This window comes from Rhineura floridana, chromosome 8 (genome assembly GCF_030035675.1).
Source record: "Rhineura floridana isolate rRhiFlo1 chromosome 8, rRhiFlo1.hap2, whole genome shotgun sequence".
NCBI lineage: Eukaryota > Metazoa > Chordata > Lepidosauria > Squamata > Rhineuridae > Rhineura > Rhineura floridana.
In genome coordinates this window covers 132,371,247-132,398,240 of record NC_084487.1, presented here as the reverse complement: position 1 = coordinate 132,398,240, position 26,994 = coordinate 132,371,247, and the positions used below count along the sequence as shown (strand labels likewise).

The 26,994-nt window shown below is 42.9% G+C and overlaps 1 protein-coding gene across 1 annotated transcript in view; it reads right to left on the bottom strand.

The window, feature by feature from the left end:
* The window catches only part of JAKMIP1 (janus kinase and microtubule interacting protein 1), a 206,847-nt gene that overhangs the window by 18,432 nt on the left and 161,421 nt on the right, over window positions 1–26,994 (bottom strand). The window contains exons 16-20 of the mRNA XM_061582551.1: window positions 26,331–26,384; window positions 24,229–24,294; window positions 17,967–18,035; window positions 10,012–10,089; window positions 3,579–3,782 (exon numbers count right to left, since the gene is read on the bottom strand). Coding sequence (XP_061438535.1) covers window positions 3,579–3,782; window positions 10,012–10,089; window positions 17,967–18,035; window positions 24,229–24,294; window positions 26,331–26,384 — 471 coding nt within the window. The remainder of the gene's footprint in view (window positions 1–3,578; window positions 3,783–10,011; window positions 10,090–17,966; window positions 18,036–24,228; window positions 24,295–26,330; window positions 26,385–26,994) is intronic.

The window sequence follows — 26,994 nt, the reverse complement described above, 5'->3', positions numbered from 1 at the left end:
TTGTTTTTTTTAAAAAATGAAACTAACTGGTAAAACAAACTGAGCATGCTTGGTTGCCAGGTAACCAGAGGGTTTGGAAATGTTAAATTAGAGGGTGCGGTCATTAGGAAACTGAGTGATTGATCCTTCCTCTAGATGTGAACAGAAAACACAGTGTTTGCAGCTGGCATTGAGCTCTTACTGTGGACAGTGCAACTAGAAAACACATAAAAATAGCATCTTTAGTATAAAGTGGTGCTCCCATGTAGATAAACCCCAGGTCTTTTGATGAGACAGCTGCATCCCTTATTTTTCTGTGAGACTGAGGGATGCAGCAGGAAGGAACTCTCTTTCTTGAACTCCATGAGAGAGGGGGTGGAGTGGTGAAGAGCAAAGGGCAGGGAACAGCATCCACAGAGAGGGGCTGCCAGATTTGAGGAAAAGGAGAAGGCAATGGAACATGTGTTGTCTTATGTCTCCCATGTTGCTGGGGGAAAACTCCTGGGTTGGAAAACAAAAGCAGATGGATGGAGGACTTCTATGAACTCTGGGGAGAGAAGGTGATGTTCCTTTTATTTGTTGACTTTGAGCATGCCCCCCCATTCAAATTGGACCAGACTAGTCCACACCTGCACATATTTGAATTTGCATATGAGGAGCAACTTCAGTCTTTCCCACTTATACCAGCAGGCGTTTCCTTTTATATTTATTCCCACCTTCTGATTTGTTGATTCTATTATGCCAATTAAGTACTGACAGAGCATGCATACAAATTTCCCACCCCAGAAGTGTGCAAAAGCATACAGTCAGGCAATTGTAAATTCTCAGTATACAGTGTGTGGGGACAGGCTGCAGGTATTGGTGATGAAGGAAAAGCACTCTTGACATGTGTTGGCACTTTTAAAATTATTACTGCATAAAATGCAGGGCTCAGCCTGACAACAAAGAGATGGAAAAGCATCCGTGGGCCCAGCACACATTCCTGAGAATATGGATGGTCCCTTTCCCTGACAGACACTCTGTGCCTTTAGCAACCATGTACTTTTCCTCCTAAATGTTCTACTGCTTCTCAAGCATTATCACTACCTTGGAAAGGCAGGCCACCATTACTATCCCCATATTACAATAGTCTACTTTCTAGTGTTGTAACTATTTACTTGAGATCATTCTTGTGAGCAATGGAGGGCAAAAGCAATACCTGAAACTACATTTACGTTTAAATCAGTCTATTCCCTGGTACCTGCAGTTATCACAAGGGAAAATGAAATTGTTGCCCAAGTCTGCAGAAGCCTTGTGAATTTTGAAGCTTAATAGTTAGCAGATAACTTACTTCAAAGGGGCTATCCATTTCAGTATAAACTTATTTGAATTTTGCGATGCAGTTCTCTATCCAAACAATGTTTACAAAAAAAGCATATATTGAAGAAAAATGTGCATAAACAATATATTAGTGAAAACAACATACAAAAATGCATTATATTAAAAGAAATTGCTTATAAACATGTGTACCTTAGTCAAACCTGCATAGAAAAATGTGTTAATTAGGAGTCATTTGTACTAAAATGCTTTAGAATTTTCATAAGGATTTTTTAAAAAAGAAATTTGCAAACTGCTGCAGAAATGTGGAAAACTGAATTTAAGATTGGAGAAATAGAGAGAACTGAAATTGAGAGATCTTTTCATCCCAATTTCCTATTCTATCAATTCTAAAGAATTTTCCCTCTGTAAGAATATTGCCTGTAGCCCCATGAGCTTTTCATGACATTTACTTATGTAATGAAATTAGGCCTAGTTTGGGAACTATAGTGCATGTGGTGTTAATTTGACACAGCATAGAATGTGTTAACTTGAGATAACATAGAACTAGGAAAACAAAATTCCTAAGGTGCCTGTGAATGCTAAATGTTCAGTTGGTGTTTGATATTTAGATACTTAGTCTACCCATCCCATGTAACAAGATACTGTTCAAGTAGATAATGGCTCACTGGAATGTGTCTTGTTAGGAGGAGGGGGGGAGGCAGAGACAGCACGGATGAAGCGCTCAAGGTGAGGACGCTGGCTCAATGCAAGGCAATGGAAGAAAGTCTGGGGAACTTACTGACAAAGACGGGAGGGGCTGTGTGAGGAGGCTTGAGAGCATATATCACTCGTATCTGTGTAACTATGCTTTAGACTGGTTTTCAGGCACGAGCCAGATACCTAGTCTCTCTTTTGCAAAAGATATTGGTAATCAATAAAGCTGTTGACTTATCTCTTGGTCTCCCATCTGGTGTGTATTTTTGGAGCTTCCTCCAGATGTAAAAGAGCCTTTTTTGGTGTAACACTTACAGTCTGAAAATGTGAAGACTATAGATTAAGAAACATGTGAATACTTATTTGGTGGATATTCAATCATCCATCACCTTTTCTGAGGGAAATCTCCTCCCTTCTTAGTAGTCACTACCCTTCAGTCAAACAAACTAGGGGAATTTTTTGTCATTTATACCCATCAAATCACACAATAAACACATACAGTTCTTAAATCTCTGCCCCTGGGGAATGGTTTAGCGTGTCATTTTACTAGTCAGACAGGTATCTGATTTGTTCTCTTGAAAGAGGCAGAACTTTAGAACTACAGACTGGCTAAAAACACTTTGGAGTGAACAGTCTATCAGAAGACAGTTCTTGTCTCTTCTTCTGGTTCAACATCTGACAGTAACCAACAACACCCTACACAGTTCTTAGCTGTGAACACACTAATCGCCTATAGCAAAGGGTTTCTGAGGAGCAACAGGTTGATCAGCCAATCAGTTATGAAATCTGTTTGAAGCTGAATTTTTAAAAATGCATTCAAGCTGATCCACCAGGTTTTACAGTAAAAAGGGGCGGAGTTTGACTAGTGTCATGTGTCCCTGTTTTCAGAAAAGAAAGATGGAGAAACACTGGAACTAGCAGAACAGTGAGTGTGTCTCTACCCTTAGACTTTGCAGATTTATAAGAGTAGAGCTTTGTGCTATGGCTGTTTGCCTATGAATTCAAGGGTAGGGCTACATTTTAAACTGGAACATGGGAACAACTTTTTCATTTATACCAGAGGTTCCCAAATGTGGCCCATGACCACTAGTGGTCCATCAGCTTAATTCAGGTGGTCCACAGCATGTCCACATTAAAGTCATTTTGAATTTGAAAGGTATTTTCATTGATTCTTTTATTTCTTATATTGTATTACAGTCTAAATTCTATGGAATGCAAAGTGTAATACTATAAAATACAATATAAGAAATAAAAGAAGCAATAAAAATACAATTAAAAGGCCTGCACTGTGCATTACAATTGCTACAACAGGCAGAAAGTTACTGTAAACCGGCCAGAGAGCTTCGGCTAGGGGGCGGTATATAAATTAAATAAATAAATAAATAAAAAATCAGACACTCAGCAATTTTCAGGCAGTCTGCGAGGAAAAAAATGCTTGGGAACCACTTCTCTATATAACATGCACAACTTAAAGACCCCCTTTGGAATTCGGCAGGGTGAAATAAAAGGGGAGGTAAAGTCCCCAAATGGTGGTAGTTAAGGCAGGGCTAGAAATGTAGTGCCTAGGATGGAAAGTTCTAGGTTACCTGCTGTGCTTGCTGCAACAATTCCATGCGCTCATGTAGGATCTGGCAATCAAATTCACGGCTTTGCCTGAGTATCTGCCTCCGCACCTTCTCCACCGCAGCATGCAAGTCCTCCTTCTGGGCCTCATTCAGTGATTCACTCACTCTCTTTCCTGGCTCCTGCTGCAGAGTATTATAGAGTGTGGCTTCCAGCTCCTGGATTTTCTAAACCAACCCAAATCATATACAAAACAGATCCTTGTTTGAATACAGAAAGCCAACACCACACAAGATGAGCAACAACAGAACTGTAAGTGAAAAAAAGCTTGCAATATACAAGGGTACAATTCACAACAGAGACAAAAAACAAATGAACATCCTATGTGAAAGGCACACAACACTTCTTTGCGCTGTAGCAGGGCTGGCAAATTGGATCTGGCTAGTATGGGCCAAGTTTGCCAGCTGGGTAGGGCTGGCCACCTGAGGTCAGGTGAGCTATCTGCACAGTGCTATGTACGGAAGCCCCAATGATCACCCGATTGTCAGCACTTGAGAAGTGCTATGCAGGGGGCTTGGCAGGTGCTGCTGATCAGCTGTGTCTGCAAAAAAAAAAGCCTTTTGGCTCAGCTGCAAGATGTCATATTTGATGTCAAGTGTAGGGGAGGTGGGCATGGCTTGGCCAAAATGTTTTCGTGGGCCTAATTAGTTCTATGGACCAGAGGTTTCCAATCACTGCACTATAGGGACTATAGCATTATTGTTGTTGTTGTTGTTGTTGTAGTAGTAGTAGTAGTCATCACCGTCTCACCCTTCCTCCCAAAGGAGCCCAGGGTGGCAAACAGGCAATTAAACAATAAAAAGAAATATTTAAAACAATTCCAATACAGATACAGACTGGGCAAGATATCTACTTAAAAGATTTATTGGAAGTTCTATACTTAAAAGGCTTGTTGTTCATGTAGTAATCAGGTTTGCTACTGTGCTGGGCAAAAGAACAACACTGATAGGGGCCACAGCATTTTGCAGAGTACATGGTTTGCAGGTAGAAGGGTTCCAGGTTCAATCCTGGAGGTGCTGTCTCCAATGAAAAGGATCTTGGATTAGCAGGGCTAGGAAAGACTCCTGCCTGAGCACCTGGCTTGCTGTGCCAATCACAGTAGCTTAATAATGGGCTATAAGGACCAGTAGGCTGGCTTTGTGTTAAGGTATGTATATATTCAGAGCAGATCAGATTTCCAAGAGAACTCCATTATTATGGACAAACTAATTCCTTGTTTCAAATTGATGAAAATGAACATATCCCTAATTAAAAGTGCCCTCTACCTTTAAATATAAGTTGTATTGCAGTCTTATTTTCTATACAGGAATACCCCTCATTAACGTACGCAATGGGTCCAGAGCGAGTATGTAAATCGAAAATGTACTTACAGTGACGCACTACCTTTTCTTTTTATCTGCCATTAAATGGCAAAGCCAAACGTGTTTGAACGGGGAAACGGCAGCCGCCGGAGCCCTCCTAAGGAGGAGGGAAGGAAAGTAAAAAAGCCCCACCGCCGCCTGGAAAGAAACAAAGCTGGCGGCAAAAGGCGAGAAGGCTCCCAGCCTAGGCTCATCTCGGGGAAACGGTACCCGCCAGAGCCCTCAACAGGGCTGAGGAGGGGAGAGGTAAAAAAATCCTCCAACAAACACCCCATACAAAACGAAACCATGAGAGAGGGGAGGGAACGAGGAAAAGGGAATAATGGGTTCAGTCCCACACACTCAGTCACTCATAAAACTTAGCTATAACGCTACACTAGTAAAATTAAAACAGTTAAGTGTCCGTTCTTGTGAAGTGAGCGTACGTAAACGGGAATGGTGCTACTGTAAATATGTCTGTACTCACGAGTGTCCGTAAAGTGAAGGTCCGTATAGCGGGGTATTCTTGTAGCTTATAAAAATAGCACCTGCTGAGCTACTAACTTGAAACATGATATACATGATCTATCTGATAAAGTCTACATCCAAATTTCAAACCAATCCAACAAAAATGCCACAAGTTAAACAGTGCTGAAAAATGGTGAATTGACCCTTTTTTCTGCCATTTTTATACAGGCATATATTTCTTAACAATTTTGATGAAATTGAAAGTGTACTTTATTCAGATTTGTCAATGAACACATGCTTTTATTGGTTTAGTGATGTTCTGAGCAGCAGTTACAAAGATGTTAAAGTTTCCCAACCCCATTACAGTGTATGGCAACAACTACATGCAAAACAAGACGGCATGGCTACAATGATTTTTGAAATGAACATTTTGCCAGGACTACAATGTTTGCAGAGGGATCTGCCTTCTAGATGCTATGTGCAATGCCCATTATTTTAGTTATGGAATATGACATTGTGATGTAGTGGTTAGTCAAGGGGTCACAGATCTTCTTGGGTCTGTGGACACATTTGGAAACCTGAGAAACTGCCAGGGGGACTGCACCACACTGAACACCCCCAGACTGAACCCCTCCCCCCACATAGCCATACATGGAGAGGCACAGAAATAACATGTAACAGAACCTAGCATTTTAACCTGCTTTTCAAAAACCATGGAAATTCAATGATACAAAAAAACCCTGCCTGTTTAAGACCAGAGTTTAAGCTCTACTGTGTTGATTTAAGCTCCACAAAGCCAGGAAATTCAAAGCTAAGGTTGATGCCTTAAAAGATGTGCCCTATGATCAGGAATCATGTAATGCAACATCACAAATTGCTTGCTTACAACTTACCCTCCATGCGCTCACACTTAATCTTTCAGGCCCAAATCCAAATGGGGAGGAGGAAGTGCCTGGGACCAGCAATGATAGCCCACATTGTCTATGGGAGTCCCATGAATTAAAAACATTAAGCTCCATTGCTCCCAGAGGGACTTGCTCTTGTAATTCAAAACATTTGACAGCAAGGAGTCTCACACTGGCAGGGTGGCCTATAGCAGAACTTATCTTTTCTTTTAAGAAAAAGGGGGGGGTAAAAGGACAGAAGCAGAGCTGTAGCCCTCAGACTGACTGGTAAAGTGGATCCACTGGACTGCGGATTCGAAACTGGACTCATGATCCACTATGGTTCACGAATCGATCCACTTGGTTTGAATCAGAGAAGTCCTTTTTTGAATCTGAGGTCTAACTGGTGGTGACCGACCAGGAAAGAAATCTTGGAGCTGTCATGGATAGCCCAACGAAAATGTGGACCCAGTGTGTGGCAGCAGTGAAAAAGGCAAATTTCACTTTAGGGATCATTAGGAAGGGAAGTGAAACTAAAACTGCTAATATCATAATGCTGTTATGCAAATCTATGGTGCAACCGTGCTTGCAATTCCATATACTAGTTGCCTCACCTCAAAAAGGACATTGTAGAGCTGGGAAAGGTTCTGAAAAGGGCAACCAAAATTATAAAGGGGCTGAAACAACTCCCATATGATTAAAGATTACAACATTTGGGGCTTTTTAGTTTGGAAAAAAGACAAAGTGTGGCACACAACAGAGGTGCATAAAATTACACAGTGTGTGAACAAACTGGATAAAGAGAAGTTCTCTCTCCCTCTCATAATACTAGAATCCAAGGCTATCTAATGAAGTAGAATGTTGGAAAGTTCAGGACTGTCCAAGTAAAGTATTTCTTCACATAGCACAGTTACACTATGGAATTCACCACTACAAGATATAGTAATGGCTACCAACATGACTGGCTTTTAAAGAGGTTTATACAATTCCATGGAGGATGAGGCTACTAGTCATGATGCCAGTCTGTGTACTACTTCCACTACTGGAGGCAGTATGTTTCTGAGAATCACAAGCAGGAAGAGTGCTGTTGAGCTCATGTCATGTCACATGGCTAAAATGTTGGACTAAATGGACTTTTGGTCTGATCCCACAAGGATCTTCTTATATTCTTATCATGTTATCTCATAATAAATCATGAGATCTGAGGGATGGCCATTAGTGGTCCCCCATGGACCAGAAGCAATACTTACATCAACAAGGAGTCACGCCTTCAGTACAGTGGGTCCAACTCTATGGAACTCCTCCTATCAGAAATTAGGCAGGCACCATCCCTGCTAAATTTCAGTCAATTTTGTTTCAGTAGGCCTTTGCACAGGGAATGCTGTTCTAATGTTTTTTTCTTCAGTGTTTTGTTTTATGCTTACATTTCATATGTTTCTATTCTTTGTTAAGTCTCTTTGAGATCCAGATGAAGTGTGATTTTTACAAAATGAATAATCACCCAAATTTTGTGACCTTTGCTTATTAGTGGAGTTGCTGCAGCCCCTTGATCATTTTGCAGTGTATCTTCTCCACCCCTAAAAGGAGTGTCCTTCAAATAAAATAATTATTTTATTTAGTCAGTGTGAAAGTCAACTAATAAATTCACCACAGTGAAATGTCATGAGGGTTTCTAGCACAAATGGTGTAACAAAAGGAATGGTTAGACATATTCATAGAGGAGAGGTATGTTGAAGCCACATTAGTAAACCTTCATTAGTATACCTTCATATATAAATTTGCCTAATGGGGGAGGAGTCATCTATGCTAAAAGCCTTCATCACATCTTATTGTAGTGAATTCCTTAATTTGTTTATATATTGAGTTAAGAAAAGTATTACTTAACATTATTAGTATTGCTGGGAAAGCTACTACTTGTTGCATTCAGCATCATAAAAATATACCTGTCAGCTTAACAACAGCCCTGTTCAGGAGACACCAAGTGCTGCTCCCAGTGTCCCTAACACAATAGCTCCACCTGCTCCACCTCCAACCTTAGAAGCCTCCTCACAATTGAAAACCCTAACGGGGGGGGGACCTCTGGAGCACACTGTGTCTAATGGTAACTAGTTGGCTAAGCATTTCGAAGATAAAGTCACTCAGCTCCACAGTGATTTAGATGCTATTACTGTGACAGTGCCAGCCAAGGTGTCCAATGCAACATCAGACCCAGTGGTTCCAGTTAATGCAACCTGATGACGTGGACAGAATACTGACAAAGATGTGTCGAACCATCTGCTCATTAGATCTTGTATTGAAACCTTCTTTATCTGTGCTCAGAAAATGACGCTAGTCTGTGCCTTGATTAAGCATTCCCATAAACATACTTCCAGTGAATAGAGGGACACATCTGACATTTCCTTGTAGCTACTTTGGAAGACCTAAATATGGACTGTGTACTTTTTAGAGCAGAGATGGGGAATCTGTGGTCCTACAGATGCCCAATGGTCAGGGATGATGGGACTCATATTCTGCCAAACACACCTATGGGGCAAGTAATAAAAGGAATGTGGAGCTTGGAGTCTATTACCGACCTCACAATCAAGGAGAAGACGAGAATGTAACTTTTGAAAAGCAAATTGCCAATGTTTCGAGGAGGCATGATGTAGTAGTAATAGGGGACTTCATTTACCCCGATATCTTTTGGGAGACAAATTCTGCCAAACACGGCCCCTCCAATAAATTTCTGACTTGTGTTGGAGATAACTTTCTTCTACAGAAAGTAGGGGAAGCAACTAGAGGATCAGCTATCCTTGAATTGATTCTAACCAACAGAGATGACTTGGTGGATGCAGTGGCAGTTACGGGGGAAAGTGACCACTCTATCCTAGAGTTCTTAATTTCAAAGGAAGCAAAAGCTGAGAGTAGTCATGCATGTACCCTGGACTTCAGGAAAGCCGATTTTAATAAATTCAAAACAACTACTGTATGAAGTTGTTTAACAACTGGACCCTGCAACAAAATGTTACAACATGGAGTTCTCCTGTTTAGCATGCCAGCCAGCCAAACAGCCATACACTTCTCAGGGCTCTTCCCTCTTGTTGTGCGTTGGTGGTGTTGATTTGGGTACATAAGCATTAGCACTCATGCCTGAACATCAGAGACAGAGAATGACATGTCTTAAATTTTATTCTGATTTGTGATTTGCATTGGATACAGTTTATTGACTTACAGTATATTGTTTTCCATTTAGTTGTTCAATAATTATTTTTTTAAAATGAGAACTGACCTGACTCTGCCTCTTCTGTGTACCTGTTTAGCAGTTGAAGCTGAAGGAGGAAAGTCACCTGGCAGCTTGTAAGAGTTTCCAAAAAAGACTACTAACTTTTCCTTATACTTGGAAACGTTAGAAATAAACTTTATCTCTGTACGACTAGCATTGTTGTGGATAGCTTGAGCTGAACTTTAGCAATGATGGTTTTAAACAACGAAGGTCACAATCCCAAGAATTGCCATTGCAAGGCTATCACAGTGAGTCATTTCAACTTTCCAGTGGCGTTATTGCAGGGTGTTAAAATTTTGTGTATGCCATTTAAAACACATAAAAAATCTACAAGTCTAACTTTTTATCTAAACTAGGCAGTTTCTAATCTCTTAATTTAATGGAATAGATAGCATACATATATGCTTATTAAACTTATTTTAATCAAACACAGATTTCCTACCATATAAGCCTGGTCCAGAGCTTGCTTCCTGTAGTCAAGTTCTTCCTCTAAATAACCCTTCTGTTTACTGAACAGGTCCTGAATAATAATAAAAACAAGGGAGGGTTTGTTCTTCAGCTTGACTCAAAAAGGAATAGCCAGAGTCATAAGCTTTGGCACTTCAGGTGTCAATCACTAGTCTACAACAGCAAAAGAGGGAGCGAGAGCGAGAGAGCGAGAGCGAGAGCGAGAGCACCAAGGAGTATATTAGTAGTTAGATAACAATGTTGAACGTAGTGCTACTGAATGTATTTTCCATGACACGTGATCTGGCTCCATATAAAAGCTTGCAGTTTGAGTAGCCATCAAGCAAAAGTTCTGCCTACCGTGAATCAACATATGGAGGAGCAGGATTGTGCATACTATTTGCACTTTCACAGAGGGAGCCTATATAGCTGGGAACCCTGAGATCAGCAGGGTCCCTGTATCTAAGGTGCATGCTCAGTACACACAGAGTCAATCAATGAATTACGTTGAGGGTAGGGGACAATTGGTGAGAGATCCTACTCTGCCTCCAGCATTCAGCATTTATTTATTTTTATTTATTTGTTAAATTTCCATACCGCCCAACTAGCATAGCTCTCTGGGCGGTGTACAACAGAGAAATAATACAACGAAGAAATATAAATATACACAGTATATAAGTAGCCAAACAATAATAATAAACAACAAACTAATGAAAACATCTCAATAAATATACAATTAAGCAATCCCCACACACTTCACAACAGTGTCTAACAAAAATATGCTGTAGTCCAAATAACAGCAAAAATGAATCTCCAAAATTAAATCTTGACCCCAAAAACAACTAAAAAACAACTAACCCCAGTAGTCTATAGACATCCCGAGCAGCAGGTTCACGCGCACATACACACACACACGGTCTCTGGCCCCTTCAGCAGTTGCTGTTTTTGTAGCTGGAGAGAGACAGGGCCCCGCACTTCCAGGCCAGGTGGAAATTAGCCAGAAATGCAGGGAGCAGGTCTTGCAGAAACTCACACAGGTAGATGGTGTTTGGCCCCTTCAGCAGTTGCTGCTTTTGTAGCTGGAGAGGAACAGGGCCCCACCCCTCCAGGCCAGGTGGAAATTAGCCAGAAATGCAGGGAGCAGGTCTTGCAGAAACTCACACAGGTAGATGGTCTTTGGCCCCTTCAGCAGTTGCTGCTTTTGTAGCTGGAGAGGAACAGGGCCCCACCCCTCCAGGCCAGGTGGAAATTAGCCAGAAATGCAGGGAGCAGGTCTTGCAGAAACTCACACAGGTAGATGGTCTTTGGCCCCTTCAGCAGTTGCTGTTTTTGTAGCTGGAGAGAGACAGGGCCCCACCCTTCCAGGCCAGGTGGAAATTAGCCAGAAATGCAGGGAGCAGGTCTTGCAGAAACTCACACAGGTAGATGGTCTTTGGCCCCTTCAGCAGTTGCTACTTTTGTAGCTGGAGAGGAACAGGGCCCCACCCTTCCAGGCCAGGTGGAAATTAGCCAGAAATGCAGGGAGCAGGTCTTGCAGAAACTCACACAGGTAGATGGTCTTTGGCCCCTTCAGCAGTTGCTGCTTTTGTAGCTGGAGAGGAACAGTGCCCCACCCTTCCAGGCCAGGTGGAAATTAGCCAGAAATGCAGGGAGCAGGTCTTGCAGAAACTCACACAGGTAGATGGTCTCTGGCCTCTTCAGCAGTTGCTGCATGTCGAGATCCAAAACAGGCTATCGTTAGTAGACCTTTTCATGCATTACACATGAGAAGAGGGGAAGGGTGTAAAGAGGAGCTGTGCTTTTGGCCCCATCCTCATGATGGAACACAGTTCCCTCTTGAGTCTTGCTCCTGCCATCTATGCATTAGTACTGCTGTCTGAGGTGGGGAAACCCACAAGAAGCTTTGGACCGCCATAAAAACAACAAACCCAACTTCAGCATCATGCCACTGCTGCTACTGCTTGCACTAGCAAAGCCTTATTTTTTTAAAAAAGAAAAAGCTGCTGATGCCACTATACAGTAAGCCCCATGTTCTAAATTTAGAAGAATTCCCTGTGAAATTTGGAAGGTGTTCTGACCCCTTGCCTATCCTGCCACTGAAACTGAAGTCAAACGTTTTTGAAAGAACTTTCAGCTCAGCATGAACAAAAGACAATAATCTGCATATCTATTTCTAATCTGGATGTCTGCTGTGTAGAAGTTTACCCTGAGCAGTAAGAGGATCGCTTCTACTCTCTATAGAGGCCACCCAACTGTGCAGAAAAAATGTGTGTGTGTGTGTGGAGGTGTCGTACAATCCCCTTTTCCCCAAACCCCCCAAACTGCCCCACTTTAGGGTTACACGGATTTACCTCCTTCGTGGTGGCAGGTTCTATCTCTACCAGCAGACAGCAGAGGGCAGATATTCACTCTGAGAGTGAGTGTGTACATTGGTGTACTTCTTTCAAGTCACAGCTTTCTTTTCTCAGTCAATCAAAAGAGTCACCAGGTGGGATGACTCACACACCTGCCCACTCTAAGTGGGGGATTTTTGCTCAGTGACTTAGGAGGACTTCTTATAGAAACAGTTACTGGCCTGACTGAGAGGACCTCTTGATTTCCAAGGGAGAGATCCCCCTAAAAACATAATTGAAAGCAGGAAGTAAAGCGGGAGATCACCACATAATGAATAGCAAGTTCAATGTATATCACAGATGTGGTGCCCCCCAGATGTTGTTGGACTTCAACCCCATCAGCCCCAGCCAGCTGATGGTCAGCAACGATGAGAGCTGTAGTCTACAACATCTGGAGAGCACCACATTGGCTACCACCAATGTCCATTTTTCTTTTAAATTATGTTGTTATGCTATGAAGGCAATTTAATATTTAGATTTTCAATCTATGGGGTTATATCCAACTAAGTCCTACTCAGAGTAGATCCATTGAAATGAATGAACCTAAGTTAGTCATGTCCATTAAATCCAATGGGTCTACTCTGAGTAGGACTAGTGTTGAATACCACCAACTGTTTTTAAAAAATATACATATAACAAGAAAGCTGCCCACAAAACAGACCTGTGCTTTTTTATTTTTCCTTTAATAAAGGACCCATTTCACAAGCCTAAATGGATTGCCACAGAGGTAACTGTTGTGCCCCAGGTGCCCGGGGAGCTAGATCAGGGAGAGGAGGCAGATGAGGCAGATGTCCTTGGGGGCGTTGGAGGAGGGGGGAATTCTCCTGCACCCTTGTTGAGGCAGGTCCAGCCCCATCTGCAAGTTCCCTGCTTGAGCCATTGGGAAGCGACCCTTAGCGCGTGCCAACCCCACCCGTGCCAGAATCCCTGCCTGGCACTTCAAATGCTTCCCCGCCAACCTGCCACCTGAGGTTGCATCATCACCTACTGAAGCCCCGCTGTTGGATGGGCAGTTGGAGGCTCGCCCCCCCTTGTCATGTGTGAGAAGGAGTGAGAAGAGGGACTTTCAGAGGGTGGGACTCCGGCGGAGTTGTTGCTTAAGCGCAAAGACCTTCCCTACTTAAGCAGGTGCCCTCCCAGACTCTAGTGCTGAGTCAACTCTCCCCACACGCTGCAGAGACTGTTTAGGTAGACTAGTTAGGGAAAGTAATGAGTCAGAGTGGACAGGTTTATGAAGCACACCGCTTTGTAACCATCACACTAATAAAATGAGAATTAGAACAAACCTTGCCTCTGTCTCGTGTCTCGGACTCTGGGCAGGACAGCTTGACTCAGCCACCACCTCCTTTCACTGATGCTCCCATGTCCGAAACCATGGAGGCCAGCGGCAGCACTGAAGGGGGACTTCAGAGAACCATCAAAGCCTTGTATACTGAAGTCCAGAATCTCCAACTTGAGAATCAAATCCTTCAAGCCTTGTTTAACCAAGCTGCCCAAGGAGGTGTGGCACCAGCAGCTGCACCACCCACCCAAGTCAAGGCGCCAGTGGGACTACCTCCTTGCTATGGGGTCCAGAGTGACCAGTTTGCCACGTTCCTTGCCCAGTGTGAACTGTACATACGCGTATGACAAGCCGAGTTTCCAAATGATGATGTGAAGGTGGCGTTTATCATCAGCCTCTTGGAAGGGGCAGCAGCCACATGGGCTACCCCATTTTTGGTGAGAAACGATCCTGTCCTGAGTCAATATACCACCTTTATCGCAGCCACGACTGAGATGTTTTGTGACCCTCAGCGTAAAGAGATGGCATCCCAACAGCTAGGAGTCCTGAAACAGGGGAAAAGCTCCACTCAGACACTTGAGAAGCCCTTGTCCATCGAGACCATTGATGGGCAGTCCTTAAAGGCACCAGGGCGACAGAGACGCTGGGAATGGAAATCCCGGGACATATGGAGAGACTGTCATTCTATGTGGCGTCCCTGGCCCACTTCCCAGTGGTGTTAGGAATGCCCTGGTTGGTTCAGCATAACCCCACAATCTTCTGGGATGAAGTGGTGGTGGTGTTTACCTCGGGGTATTGCCATCAGCACTGCCAACCGTGGAAGAAGACTCCCCTCGACATCATGGCAGGAGTCGCACTGCAGGAGGGAGTCGTCTTGCCAGACAAGTATGAGGAGTACTGGGATGTGTTTGACAAAAAAGAAGCCAATCAGTTGTCCCTCCACCGACCCTACAAATCTGATGCCGGGGGCGCGCATCCCTTCAGGGTGGATCTACTCCTTGTCGGAACTAGAGTTGGTGGCACTAAGGGAATTCCGGGAAACCAACCTCAAGAGGGGATTCATTCGGCCATCCCATTCCCTGGCCAGGGCCCCTTTGCTGTTTGTTAAGAAGAATGAGGAGCTACGCCTGTGTAATGATTACCGAGAGTTGAACAAGATCACCATTCCCAACTGTGGTCAGCCAAGATTTATACCAAGTTGGACTTGAGGGGGGTTTACAATCTGGTACGAATCAAGGAGGGGGATGAGTGGAAGACTGCCTTCAAGACCTGATATGGACAGTTTGAGTACAGTAGGCCCCCGCTTTACAGCACTTTGCTTTACAGCGCTTCGTTTATGCGGTGGTTTTAAATTGTAACCCTGTTTCGTTTTTGTGGTGATTTTCCGTCATACCACAAAGACCCAATTGATGGCGCCCGACGCTCTGAGCGCGTCATCAGAGCTTGAAAACGTTCCTCCCACAGTTGGGCTGATGGGAGTTGTAGTTAAAGGAAGGAACGTTTCCAAGCGGGTGCCATTTTGTATACAGTAGGGCCCCGCTTTACCCACTCCTCAGCGCCATGCCAGGAGACCCAGCAAAGATAGAAGCGCTGCAGCCAAGGTAAGCAATGTGTGTTAATGTGTGTTTACTGAGTGAGTGAGCGAGCTAGCAAGTGGGGGTGGTGGTGGGAGTGTGAGTGGTCGGGGGACAAGTGAGGGAGGCTTTGGAGGTCTGGCAAGTGCTTAAACAAACATGGCAAACAGGCATGTGAGGAAGGCGGCGGAGAAAAGCATGCGAACAAACAGGCAGGGGGGAGTGTGAGTGGTGGTGGTGGGAAGCGAGGGAGGCTTTGGAGGGCTGGTGAGTGCTTAAGCGAACTTGGCAAACAGGCGTGCGAGGAAGGCGGCGGAGAAAAGCGGAACATCGATCAGCTGTTGTGGGAGGAGCTCCCTGCACTACAGCTGATCGATGTTCCACTTTACGGTGATTTTTGCTTTACGGCAGGGGACTGGTCCCTAACCTGCCTTATAAGCGGGGCCCTACTGTACCTGGTCATGCCGTTTGGTCTATCCAATAGTACTGGGGTCTTCCAGAGTTTTATGAATAATATATTTAGGGACTATTTGGATGATAACCTCATCTATTCGAACTCTCCAGCCGAGCATGAGGAGCCCTTGTGGGCAGTGTTACAAAGTCTCAGGGAACATTGCCTGTACGCCAAGCTGGAGAAGTGGGGCTTTGATTTAACCACATTGGACTTTTTGGGGCACTGCATTTCTCCCATTGGAGTGGAGATAGACCCAGGAAAGGTCTACAGCGTTCTCATGTGGCAAAACGAAGAAGGATCTTAAGCAGTTCCTAGGGTTCGCCAACTACTACTATCAGTTCATCGCAAATTACTCCAACAAGACCACTCCCCTCATGGACTGTCTGAAGGGTTCAGGTCCCTTCCACTGAACTGATGCCGTGCAAGTAGCCTTCGAGGAGTTGAAGGTTTGTTTCCCCTCTGAGCACATACTGCAACATGCAAACCCTACAAGTCCCTTTGTGGTGGAGATGTACACATTGGATGTGGCTATCGGTGCAGTGCTTTTACAACCAGCCCGGTGGGGGAGGGCTGAGGCCATGTGCATACTTTCCAAAGAAGTTGACGAGTTCTGAGCAAAACTATACTGTGTGGGCAAAAGAGCTGCTGGCCATCCGGGACGCTTTTGAAACTTGGCAACATCTTTTGGAAGGGGCGCAGCATGAGATAGAGGTGCCTGGAAAGTCTCCACACTGCCAGGAAGTTAAACCAGAGGCAAGTTTGCTGGCCTCAGTTCTTTGCTCACTTCCATTTCAAAATTCGTTACATTCCCCAGCTGCAGAACAAGTGGGCAGATGCTCTGTCCCGCAAACTGGAATATCTGGAGAACCCATCCCCGAGACCGCCACAATGGATTATACCCCTTGAGAAGATGGTGGCAGGGGTGTGTCAGGATTCCTGGGTGGAGGAACTGCATTCGGCGCAAAAGCAAGATCCATTTGTCGAGGAAAAGGATGCCAAACTAGAGGGGCAGCCTCCTGGAAGTGTAGAGGGCTTCACATTGAAGGAGGGTGCTGTGTCATTATGATACTATGTACGTGCCCCCTGGGGATGTGAGAGTCAAGGTCCTGCGGCAATGCCCTTACTCCCCCACCGCCGGGCACTTTGGAGTTTTTAAAACCTTGCAAGCAATCGCCAGGGAATTTTGGTGGCCCTGGATGAAGCGGGAGGTGGAGCGCTATGTCCAGTCCTGCCCCACCTGTGCCCAAGCCAAACACATTACGGGATGGCCAGCAGGACTCCTAGAACTGCTCCCTATGCCCGAGGGTCCTTGGCAGATTGTGTCTATGGACTTTATCACTGACCTTCCTTCCTCTCAGGGGAAAACAATGGTGTTCATGGTGGTGGATGCTTTTACTAAAATGGCCCATTTTATCCCGTGCACGGGATTTCCAAACGCTTGGGAGATGGCTCAGCTGCATGTGCAGCAATTTTCCGGTTGCACGGTCTGCCAGACAGCTTAGTCTCGGATCAGGGCCCACAATTTACAGCCCACTTTTGGTGTGCCTTGTGGCAACTCCTGCAGAGTGAACTGTCATCGTCCCATCACCTGCAGACGGACTGCCAGACTGAGAGAGTGAATGGCACATTGGAGCAATACCTCCGTTGTTAAGTCAACTACCAGCAAGACAACTGGGTCTCCTTTTTGCCCCTCGCGGAATTTGCTTACAACAAGGCGGTGCACACTACCACACAACAGACCCCATTCTTTGCCAACCTGGGATATCACCCTCGAGCTTCTGCCGCTCCACACATCAGTCCCATCGTGCGAGCAGTCAAGGAATTCATACAAGAGCTTCAGGCGATGCAGCAGTTGTTGAAGGAGCAGTTAGAGAGGGCGAAGATCGATTGTAAGAGGGTCACTGATCAACATCGACAAGAGGGACCTGAAATCCATGTGGGAGACAAGGTGTGGCTGTCCACGCGTTATTTGCCTACATGGGCACAATGTCATAAACTGGAAGACTGAAAGGTGGGTCCCTTTGAAGTTGAGGCTCAGATCAATCCAGTGGCTTTTCGTCTAAAGTTGCCACCTTCCCTCAGAGTACTTCAGGTGTTTCATCGCTCCCTGCTTTCCCTAGAACATCCTCCTGATCCCCAGGTGGTTGCATCAAGTCATTAATGTTGAGCAGAAAAAACACCCCAACATGCATCCATGTTCCTGTTAGTTGCCCAAAATGAAAGGTTACAGAACAATTGTTCTCTTACCTTTTCATTTTCCAGGTCAATCATCTTTTGAGTAAGGGCAGCTTCAGTTTCCTCTATTTGCTTTAGCCACTGTATGAAAATGATGACGGCAAAACAAAATTGCAGTTTAAGACAGAACTTATGCCAAACATTACCCTAAATGCTATTATTTTCTCAAGTTTGTACACAACAAATGGATTTGGACACTTGAAAACAATGACTAGTTGCAATGAGAAAGTATTTGCTATATTGCAATATATCAATACATTTCTCTCAGTTAGGGAACTTCATACATTGTTTTAGCAAATGCAAATATGTGTTTTCCCACATGGCTACACATCACAAGGAATTTATGGAGCATTAAATTGCATATCTTTTGTTTATGCTGAAAATCTAGGGTTTGACAGTCCTAGGGTGACATAGGGGCTTGATGCCAATTTAGGAAAGTCCCAGGAGAGCCTAAGCCCTAGCAACAAACATCAGAAGTGATGTTTGCACAATATTTTCCCCAAACAATTTCAGAAGATATCTCATGGGGAAAAGGCAGTTTCCAAGAGCACTTGAACTTTTATCTGCATTGCAATTGCATTGGCTGTTACAGAGATCCTTAGAGACCTAATTGTGGCCTGTTCAGCATTTGGGCTAAGAGGAAATCAGAATAGCAAATTATATACCTTTCTGAGTTTCATGTACTCTAGGCAATATATATGTGACTCTTCTCCTCAAGGTTACTGAGTATTTCATGCATTTCCAGAGTGGAAACATTAGTTTTTGGCTGGGCTACTAAACTGCATTAAATTTGCAGACAGTCTCCTTTCAGGGCCTATGCACATGCAATAGCTGTTATTATTCACTAATAGGCAAAGCCTTGCGGTTTAAGAATATGCCTATAGCCCACAGATATTTCTATCAAACTTTAAAAAGCAGGGAAATTGGGCAGCTGTAGTGAATGCACCAGGAGAGCAGGAGACCTGACCTCCCCCCGAGATATTGTATTGCCCTACAAATTTGTCAAAATGCAAACACAACTTGGGTTGGTCTTTCACAGTCCAATCCGCTTGCTGTGTAGCTTGGAAGAATTTGGTAACATGTTGCTCTGAGCATATGGTAAGTGGTGGCAACACCTGCCATCTCCAAAGATTTTTGCATGTTTGTTAGTGTTCTTCTTACTTTGCTTCTTTTCTGTGCTACTACTGTTTCTACAGAGAATCTAACCTAGAAAATTATATTTCTCTCATTATCCATCATATAAATCTGTGTCAAATTTATTTTTATTAATTTCAAAGTCTTTTTATTGGTCAATGTCATATGATGATGAAGACAGCCTTCTGTGTTTCAAACTGGAGGTTATGCTCTATTTCAGGCGCATTAACAGTTGAACCTGAAACTGCAATTTGATGTAAAATCAAACAGATTACAATATGTTGCTACTTAAGCAATTACTCTAGCTGTCGAAAAAACAAATTTGGTCTGCCCAAGATGCATGTTTTCAGTCTGCGATGCTTAAACTACTCCACTTAAGGAAATGTGGGCATGGTCAATTAAAAACATAGAGCACACCTAGAATTTTCCTAGGATATACTTCACCTCCCACTGTTTTATCTTGTGCAAACTGAGATACTCCTCATGTCCATTGGGAACTATTCTGCAGAATAGTCAGTGCCATTATTCCACAATTGTTTTTGGAGCATTTTAAAATGTTATTTATTTATTATTTGATTTACATCCCGCCCTTCCTCCTAGCAGGAGCTGGAACACAATTAGTGTTGCTGTACTTCACATATTCACAGAAACAGAAGCAAAAGAAAATGATTTACTATAGGAAACTACTAAAATTGCAGAGTAAATCAAACCTATTTAAAGTGACTATCTGAACTATATTGTTTTAATATTGTTGTTTCCTCCCTGCTAAAACAAGATCAGCACAGCACATGTCTTGTTTCTGTTATTTGGGTTGATTGCAGGTGTTGCTGCCACTCACCATATTGTCAGAGGCACATGTTTACCAAATTCTTCCAAGCTACACAGGAAGTGGATTGGACTGTGAAAGACCAACCCAAATTGTGTTTGCATTTTTACAAATTTGTAGGGCGGTACAATATCTGAGAGAGGAGGTCAGGTCTCCTGCTCCCTGGTGCATTCACTATAGCTGCCCAATTTCCCTGCTTTTTAAAGTTTGATAGAAATATATGTAGGCTATAGGTACGTTCTTAAACTGCAAGGTTTTTTTTCCTATTAGTGAATTTCTCTACTTTTCAATCTGGGAAGTAAGAAATGGGATCCTGTGCAAGTTTGCTGAGAATGGATAGATCATTTGCATGCTTATTGAGTTGAATGGGATTTACTCCCATGCAATCACATCTAGGATAGGTAAAACTGACCATGGGGAGGGAGGCCTGGAGTGGGCAGAGAGGAGGAAGAAGGAAGATGGGAGGAGAGGAAGAACGGAGGAGAAAGAGAGAGGAGAGGGTAAGGAGGGGAAAAGCAGGTTTGATCATTTGCATGCTTATTGAGTTCAGTGGGATTTACTCCCGTGCCATCATGGCTACGATAGGTGAAACTGACCTGGGGGAGGGGCAGGGAGGGGAGGATGAGGGCAGGAATGGGAGGGGAAGGGAGGGAGGGGGAGGAGATTGGATGGGTGGGCACTGGACAGAGGGGAAGCCCCTTTCCTTTCCAAAAGGAAAACATTGTGAACAGTATCATTCTTTTTCAGGGTTTCTCCCACCTTTTTATTCTACAGCACACACATGTAGCCTCCCACCCAAATTTACACCAAAGCTGTCCCTGGTCACATCCACACCAGATCTTTATTTCACTTTAGACAGTTATGGCTTCCCTGAAAGAATCCTGGGAAGTGTAGTTAGTGAAGGGTGCTGAGAGTTGCTAGGAGATTCCCTGTTCCCCTCACAGAGCTTCAATCAGAACAATCAATCAATCACTCTGGCCACTGGAGCTCTGTCAGGGGGATAGGAGTCTCCTCTCAGCATCCTTCACAAACTACACTTCCCAGGATTCTTTGGGAGAAGCCATGAGTGTCTAAAGTGAAATAAAGGTCTGGTGTGGGTGTAACCCCAATTAGGCAAACCCAGGAGCTGTGAGTCTGGCCTTTAGAACACTGACAGTTGGTTCTTACTGAGCATGCCTGGCCTTATCATTGAGTTCAATGCTAAATTTCTTAAATTAATTAACTCTTGTGGCTGTATAATAAGGCTACTTTAAATGGCTTGACAGGGATGGGTGGCCTTGTAGGCATGTGGCTGTCTTCCACAACTCATCAAGGGAACCATACCTTTTTCTTTATGCCACTGCAAAGCAGTGCTAGTTGTGTCTTTAGATTTTTGGTGGCATGGCAAAACAAGGAACCCTGTGATGGCTCATTGCACACAATTGTGCATGGCACTGTCATGTCTGCAAGGGAAACCATTTAAACTAGCCTGAGCACAGTGGCCATTTTCTATACACACTAGCCCTTAGTTACAGATAAAACTGAGATAATATGCAACATCTAAAAAGGCATACATATGAAACAAATCTTCTATTCCTCTAGGCAGTAGTGCAGTTGCAAATTCAGAATGGCAGGGTCCCTTCATGATAGTCACAGCCAAGCCCCCTCCCATCCTTGTTTTTTTTGCGCTGCTGGATTGAGAATGAGATTCTTGTTAATGCCTTCTCCTACAACAACAGAGGTCCCTAGAAGCCAATCAGCATGAAAGGGGAGAGTGTTAGCTGCTGAGAAGAGTCTTCGCTGTGGCTGACTCACCTCCTTTCACTCTGATTGGCTCCAATCAGTCGGAAAGGAGAAGGAAGCATGTTAGAAGATTCTTTTCAGTGGCTAACATACTACCCTTTCATGCTGATTAGCTCATAGGATACTGGAGACATAGGGAACCTGCTGGAACCTGGCTCCCCAAAATGTAAGGCGTCTAAGACCCCCCAAGACCCCGGACGACTACATCTCTGCCTGCAGGTAGAGAACGTAGGAAAAGAGCTTATACTGAGTCAGACTATTGGTCCGTCTAGCTCAGTATTGCCTGCACTGACTGGCAGTGGCTCTCCAGGGTGTCAGGTGGAGTCTCTCCCAGTCCTGCCTGGAGATGCTGGGATTGAACCTGGGACTTTCTGCATGCAAGACAGATGCTCCACCCTTGGCACACAGGCATATAAAAAAGGGCCTGTTACAGAAAACCTCTTAATCAGTCAAAGATCAGACTAGATGGTGGGTCACTAACGTGGTGCATGTGTTTGCGTTCCATGGCAAGCACTATGGCCAATACAAGCCCTCTTCTTCATCAAATATATTCAGCTCATTCCAGCAGATATGCTTGGTCCCAACCACCGGCTGGCTATACCCATGTGGCAAATGGATAGCAACCCCATGTGTGCTTCATGATAGTCACAGAAATTTCTGCCTATTGTGCTGATACAGCCTTAAGCCAACATTCTGGGAATAGTGCCTGCTAGAGCCATACCCCCTCTAGCAATCATCAGAGGCGTTATTCTTAATGAAAGCCAGAGGGTGACTTTTGCTGTAAGCTTGACACATGCAGAGCCACCATGAGCTGCCCTATCTAGTATAGCTGATGGGAGTTTTTCCCCACGCATGTGGCAGGTGTAGGGAGCCTAATTTGGATAGCAGAAGGCTAAAGCCCCCTCCCCACATTCCGATCCAGCTAATCGAGAAAGAAAAAATTGGGATGTAGCATGTTGTCTGCCCTTCTGCTTCCAGACTTCTATAATGCAGTGCATATTTTTTGACAGGAAAGTCTGCATATGCACACTTCCTACTTTGATACAAAAGAACTTATAAAGTAAAAATGTTTCGCATAAGTTTTGCAATTGTTTGTTCTTTTTATTATTTCACATACTTAAGGATTGAGAGAGGGCCTGGAGTGAATCTGGCACATATTAAGCTTTGCTCAAATCTGTTCTGTCAATCCAGTTCTTGAAAACTGGATGTCATTTTTAGTGAAAAAAAATACAGACTGTCTGAACATGTTCTGGGACACACTCTTTTAACCATTCTGTTTCTGCAATTTCTAGGGAGCTTGGTAGTAATGTGAGCTGAACCACTGTGTTAAGAGGCAGTTGAAATCTTGCCATGGGTGCAGACGGTGCTTAAGCGTTATATTGGACCAAGCAAATTCCATGTGAAGGCACCTACAATATTCAAGAATGAGTATTATATTTGTGATACTAACTGCAAAAAGCTACGAAAAATAGTGTGAAGCTGTATTTCTAGGGCGTGAGCCCCTTCGGGACTTATTTCTGAGCAAATACATTTAGGATTTCTAGAACTTCTTGAACTTATGAAGAAGTTCACTTCTATCACCTATAGCTTAAATCAAGAAAATGAGATTATCTGCCAGTTTAGGATAACATTCTGTTTCATCTAATGAAGTGCACTCTAGGCCATGAAAGTGTATGCATAATAAATTTGTTACATCTTTATGGTGCCACAAGGTACATTATAAGATTGTGCTGCAAGAATCTTAAATTTACATTTGACTATATATCTGTACTCCTATGCACTTTGTAGAGAAAAATTATGGTTGCCCCTTTTACTGTTTAATATTTTTCTGATAGCATTTCTTGGAAGAAGCTGCTTCAACCATTTAAAATAATCCTATTGTCCCATTACATTGTTTCATGCAATGAAAAACCTTCTAATTGGAATTATGCCCCCCCCCCATTCATGGCAAGTCCTTTTTTTCATTTGTGAAATGCTAGATGGTATGTACAAAAAGCAAGTGGCTTTCAAAAGTAATCTAATAGGGATTTTTAAAAGCAAAGAAAAAACCTGCAAATGAGTCTATTTCTACAAAGGTTGGTACGCAAGTGGGCAAGCACACTGCCAGATAAAAACTTTTAAATAAAATTAAGATTTTAAATATCAGAAAATATTGAAGGAATGGAAAGAAACAATGACAGTCATAAAAGTAGCTGCAAAATGTTTGTTCATCCAACTACTATTAAAGTTAACAAAATGGTCTGTACCTTTCTTTCTTCAGCACTAAAATAAAATAACACATTAGACACATGCCAGTCATTGCTTATACTGCACAGGTCTGATGGTCAAATTGGCAACTCAACCAGTGAGGACCTACCACTTGCTGAGTGCTATTACATTCTAATAGAAATTGAGCTAGTTGAAAGTGTTTTTAAAAAGACTTGCATGCAAGTCTTTTATGAGCAGAGCTACAGATATAAGCAGAATTGTCCAGAAAGCACAGCTTTTATGGGCAGACAAAATTAAGAGAAGCAAATCTTCATGGAATTCTACCTTATCACAGAGAGAAAGAACAGTCCCAGCTTGGATTATTGCAACCTGTTCTTCGTTCCTCAGATTCTAAAACACAAGAAGTTCAACATATTTTACACTGTAGTATAAATCCATCAATTAAAAACAACAACAGAATACCTGTTACAGCAGGAGCCATTGAACACATCAACTTCCCTTCCATTTAAAAAGTTTGGCAAAGGCAATCAAATTGTTGGGAACTATTGCTACAACATCTTTGGGAGTATACTGTAAAGTTGTAAATAATGACTTTTCAGTAGGATCATTTAGGCTGCAATCCTATACATACTCACCTGGGAGTAAATCCCATTTAACTCAGAAGGGCTTACTTCTGAGTAAATATGCATAGGATTGTGCTGCACATAAACAAAGTGAATTCAGAGTCTCTAAGCCCCTTGAGAGTCAGATTCTGGGAGATGGAGGGGAGTGAAGCCTGGGAGTAAAGAGTTGGAACCCTGCAGATTAGAGCGGCAACACTTACTGTGTTGGGCCAAAGCCAAATGGTACCTGATGGGAGCAGAGCAGAGTGTCTGGCTGTACCTGATCCCTCAGTATGGAGCCTGATTAACATGGAGGGAGAGGTAACAAGCAGCAAAACCTCTCAAGCCAAGCAGGAGGTTTTCCCCCTTGATTCTGGCCCCTCACCCTGAAAAAGAAAAAGCAGCTCCGAATTTTTGCAAGCTTTTAAGAATACATGAAGCCTTTCCAGCTTTTGTGAGTACTCAAAGGGAATGCTCATCAACAACCACCCCTCCCCCCAAATTGAAGGGCTGCTCTCAGCAAAACTGCTATTAGAGGGAAAAGCCCGCCATGAGGGGGTATAAGGGTGCCTGATAGTGGATGGGCTCGGGTTTCTGGCCCCTAGTAGCAGTTTTCTGAGGTGCTGCCATCCAAACCACCCCATAATCAAATTTATAGCATGCCACAGAATGGAATGCAAGCAGAATCTAGGCGGCTGGGGTGCGTGTGATGGATGGGGGGCTGCTTCAGATGGGCTGTGTCTGCTTTTAATTCTGCTTGCAGAGTTAAACAAACCAGCTTTCAGTGCTTGATATATCCTAGCAAAAACCATGAAACTTTGTTTTCTATGCTCAGTTTCATTATCATGCAAAATTCCCACTGAAGGCTTTTGATCATTATAACATTAGGGGGTCACAAGTACAGATCAAGTATGCTCAAAAAGTTTTGATTATCAAAATTTTAGGCTTCTGGCCCTAATTATTGTAATAATGTATGTATTTACATTATACTTCCCTCCTCCTGTTCTGTTACATGAAAATGATAACACTGGAGAAGTCATGAAAACTCTTTCCTATTTTCCCAGTTTTTAGGGCTTTTCATCTAACCATTGTCTCCTGTACTACCAGAGCTCATACGTTGTAGGCATTTCATAAAGTCCAGTCTTGGATTCTGGCATATAAGTACAAGGCAGAGTCCCTTTAATTACAGGAACTGCACATCAATATTTCTTTACAGATCCACAATGACAAAGTCTATTTTAATGGAAGGGTGAGCAACTGGTTTAAATACTCAGCTATACGAGAGAGAACTATGCAGAGGACTTTCAATTTACACATATTAGATATATGTTATTGATTCAATTTGCATTAAGTTTTTCAAGAACACAATGAATATCAAACTACATTTGGTAAACATTCTGCATCAATTCTACAATATTCCTGTTGAGAAATTTTAGCTGTCCAACATGAAAATCTGGACTTAAACCTCTGAAAAATCCCAATATATAAAACCAGAAGAATTGAACCAAAACAAGAACAAAAATGAGTGGGTGTTTTATTTGCTTTCATGATCCCAATAGTTTAATATTAATAGTAATAGTTTCATACTGAAATATATTTTGAAATTAGTTGACACTTTAAAGCTGCATTTTAAAACTGAAGTGTTCATTGTCAGAATTACAGTGAGGCCCAGTGAGTCACAAGGAAATGCCTAAGGCCACATTTAGCTCACAGGTTATGCTGCCCCACCCTCCGTTACTACACCCCTGGTGGCATGCTCTAACAAATGAAGGGTCCTTTTCACAAATATGGAATTGGAACTACTTAAATAAATACATTAGCTACCCCATTATCACCAAGGATATCTAGCTTCTTCATAAGTTCAGAAATATTCACATCCTGGAAAAGAAATGTTGACATTTATCTTTTAATCAATAATTAAAATCACATATTTGTGTTAGCTTTTAACTATTACAAATTCTTTCACATTAACTAGGCTGGAGAAACACCACCATGGAAGAAATTCTGGCTGCGACAATAGCAAAATTTCCATCATGTTAAAAAAGGTGAACCTAGTTTCCTCTCAGCTAATCACAGGAAATGCAGGTAAGAACAATTCTCAAAGTTACTAATGAATGCTATTAATTACATCATATATTCTGCTACTATTTACTAATTTGTTTAGATCCTGAGAATAATGAACAGTGAAATAAATATTTTGAAACCACATTATACTGCTACTACTAACACTGAATAGCATTAAACATTTTTGCTTTAAAAATACACAAATCAGGCTGTGTGGACTAGCCTAGATTGAACACATTTTACAGAGAGAAGAATTACTTCAATTAAAAGTCAAAACATCAAAAATGTTTCATGTAAAACAAAAGTAGTGGTATTAAGATGAGATGAGAATAAAAAAAGTGGAATCCACATGAAGCATGTAGGAAGAAGTGGAAAGTGTATTTGAGATTTGATGCTGAATTTTTGTAGGGGCTTGGAGAGAGAC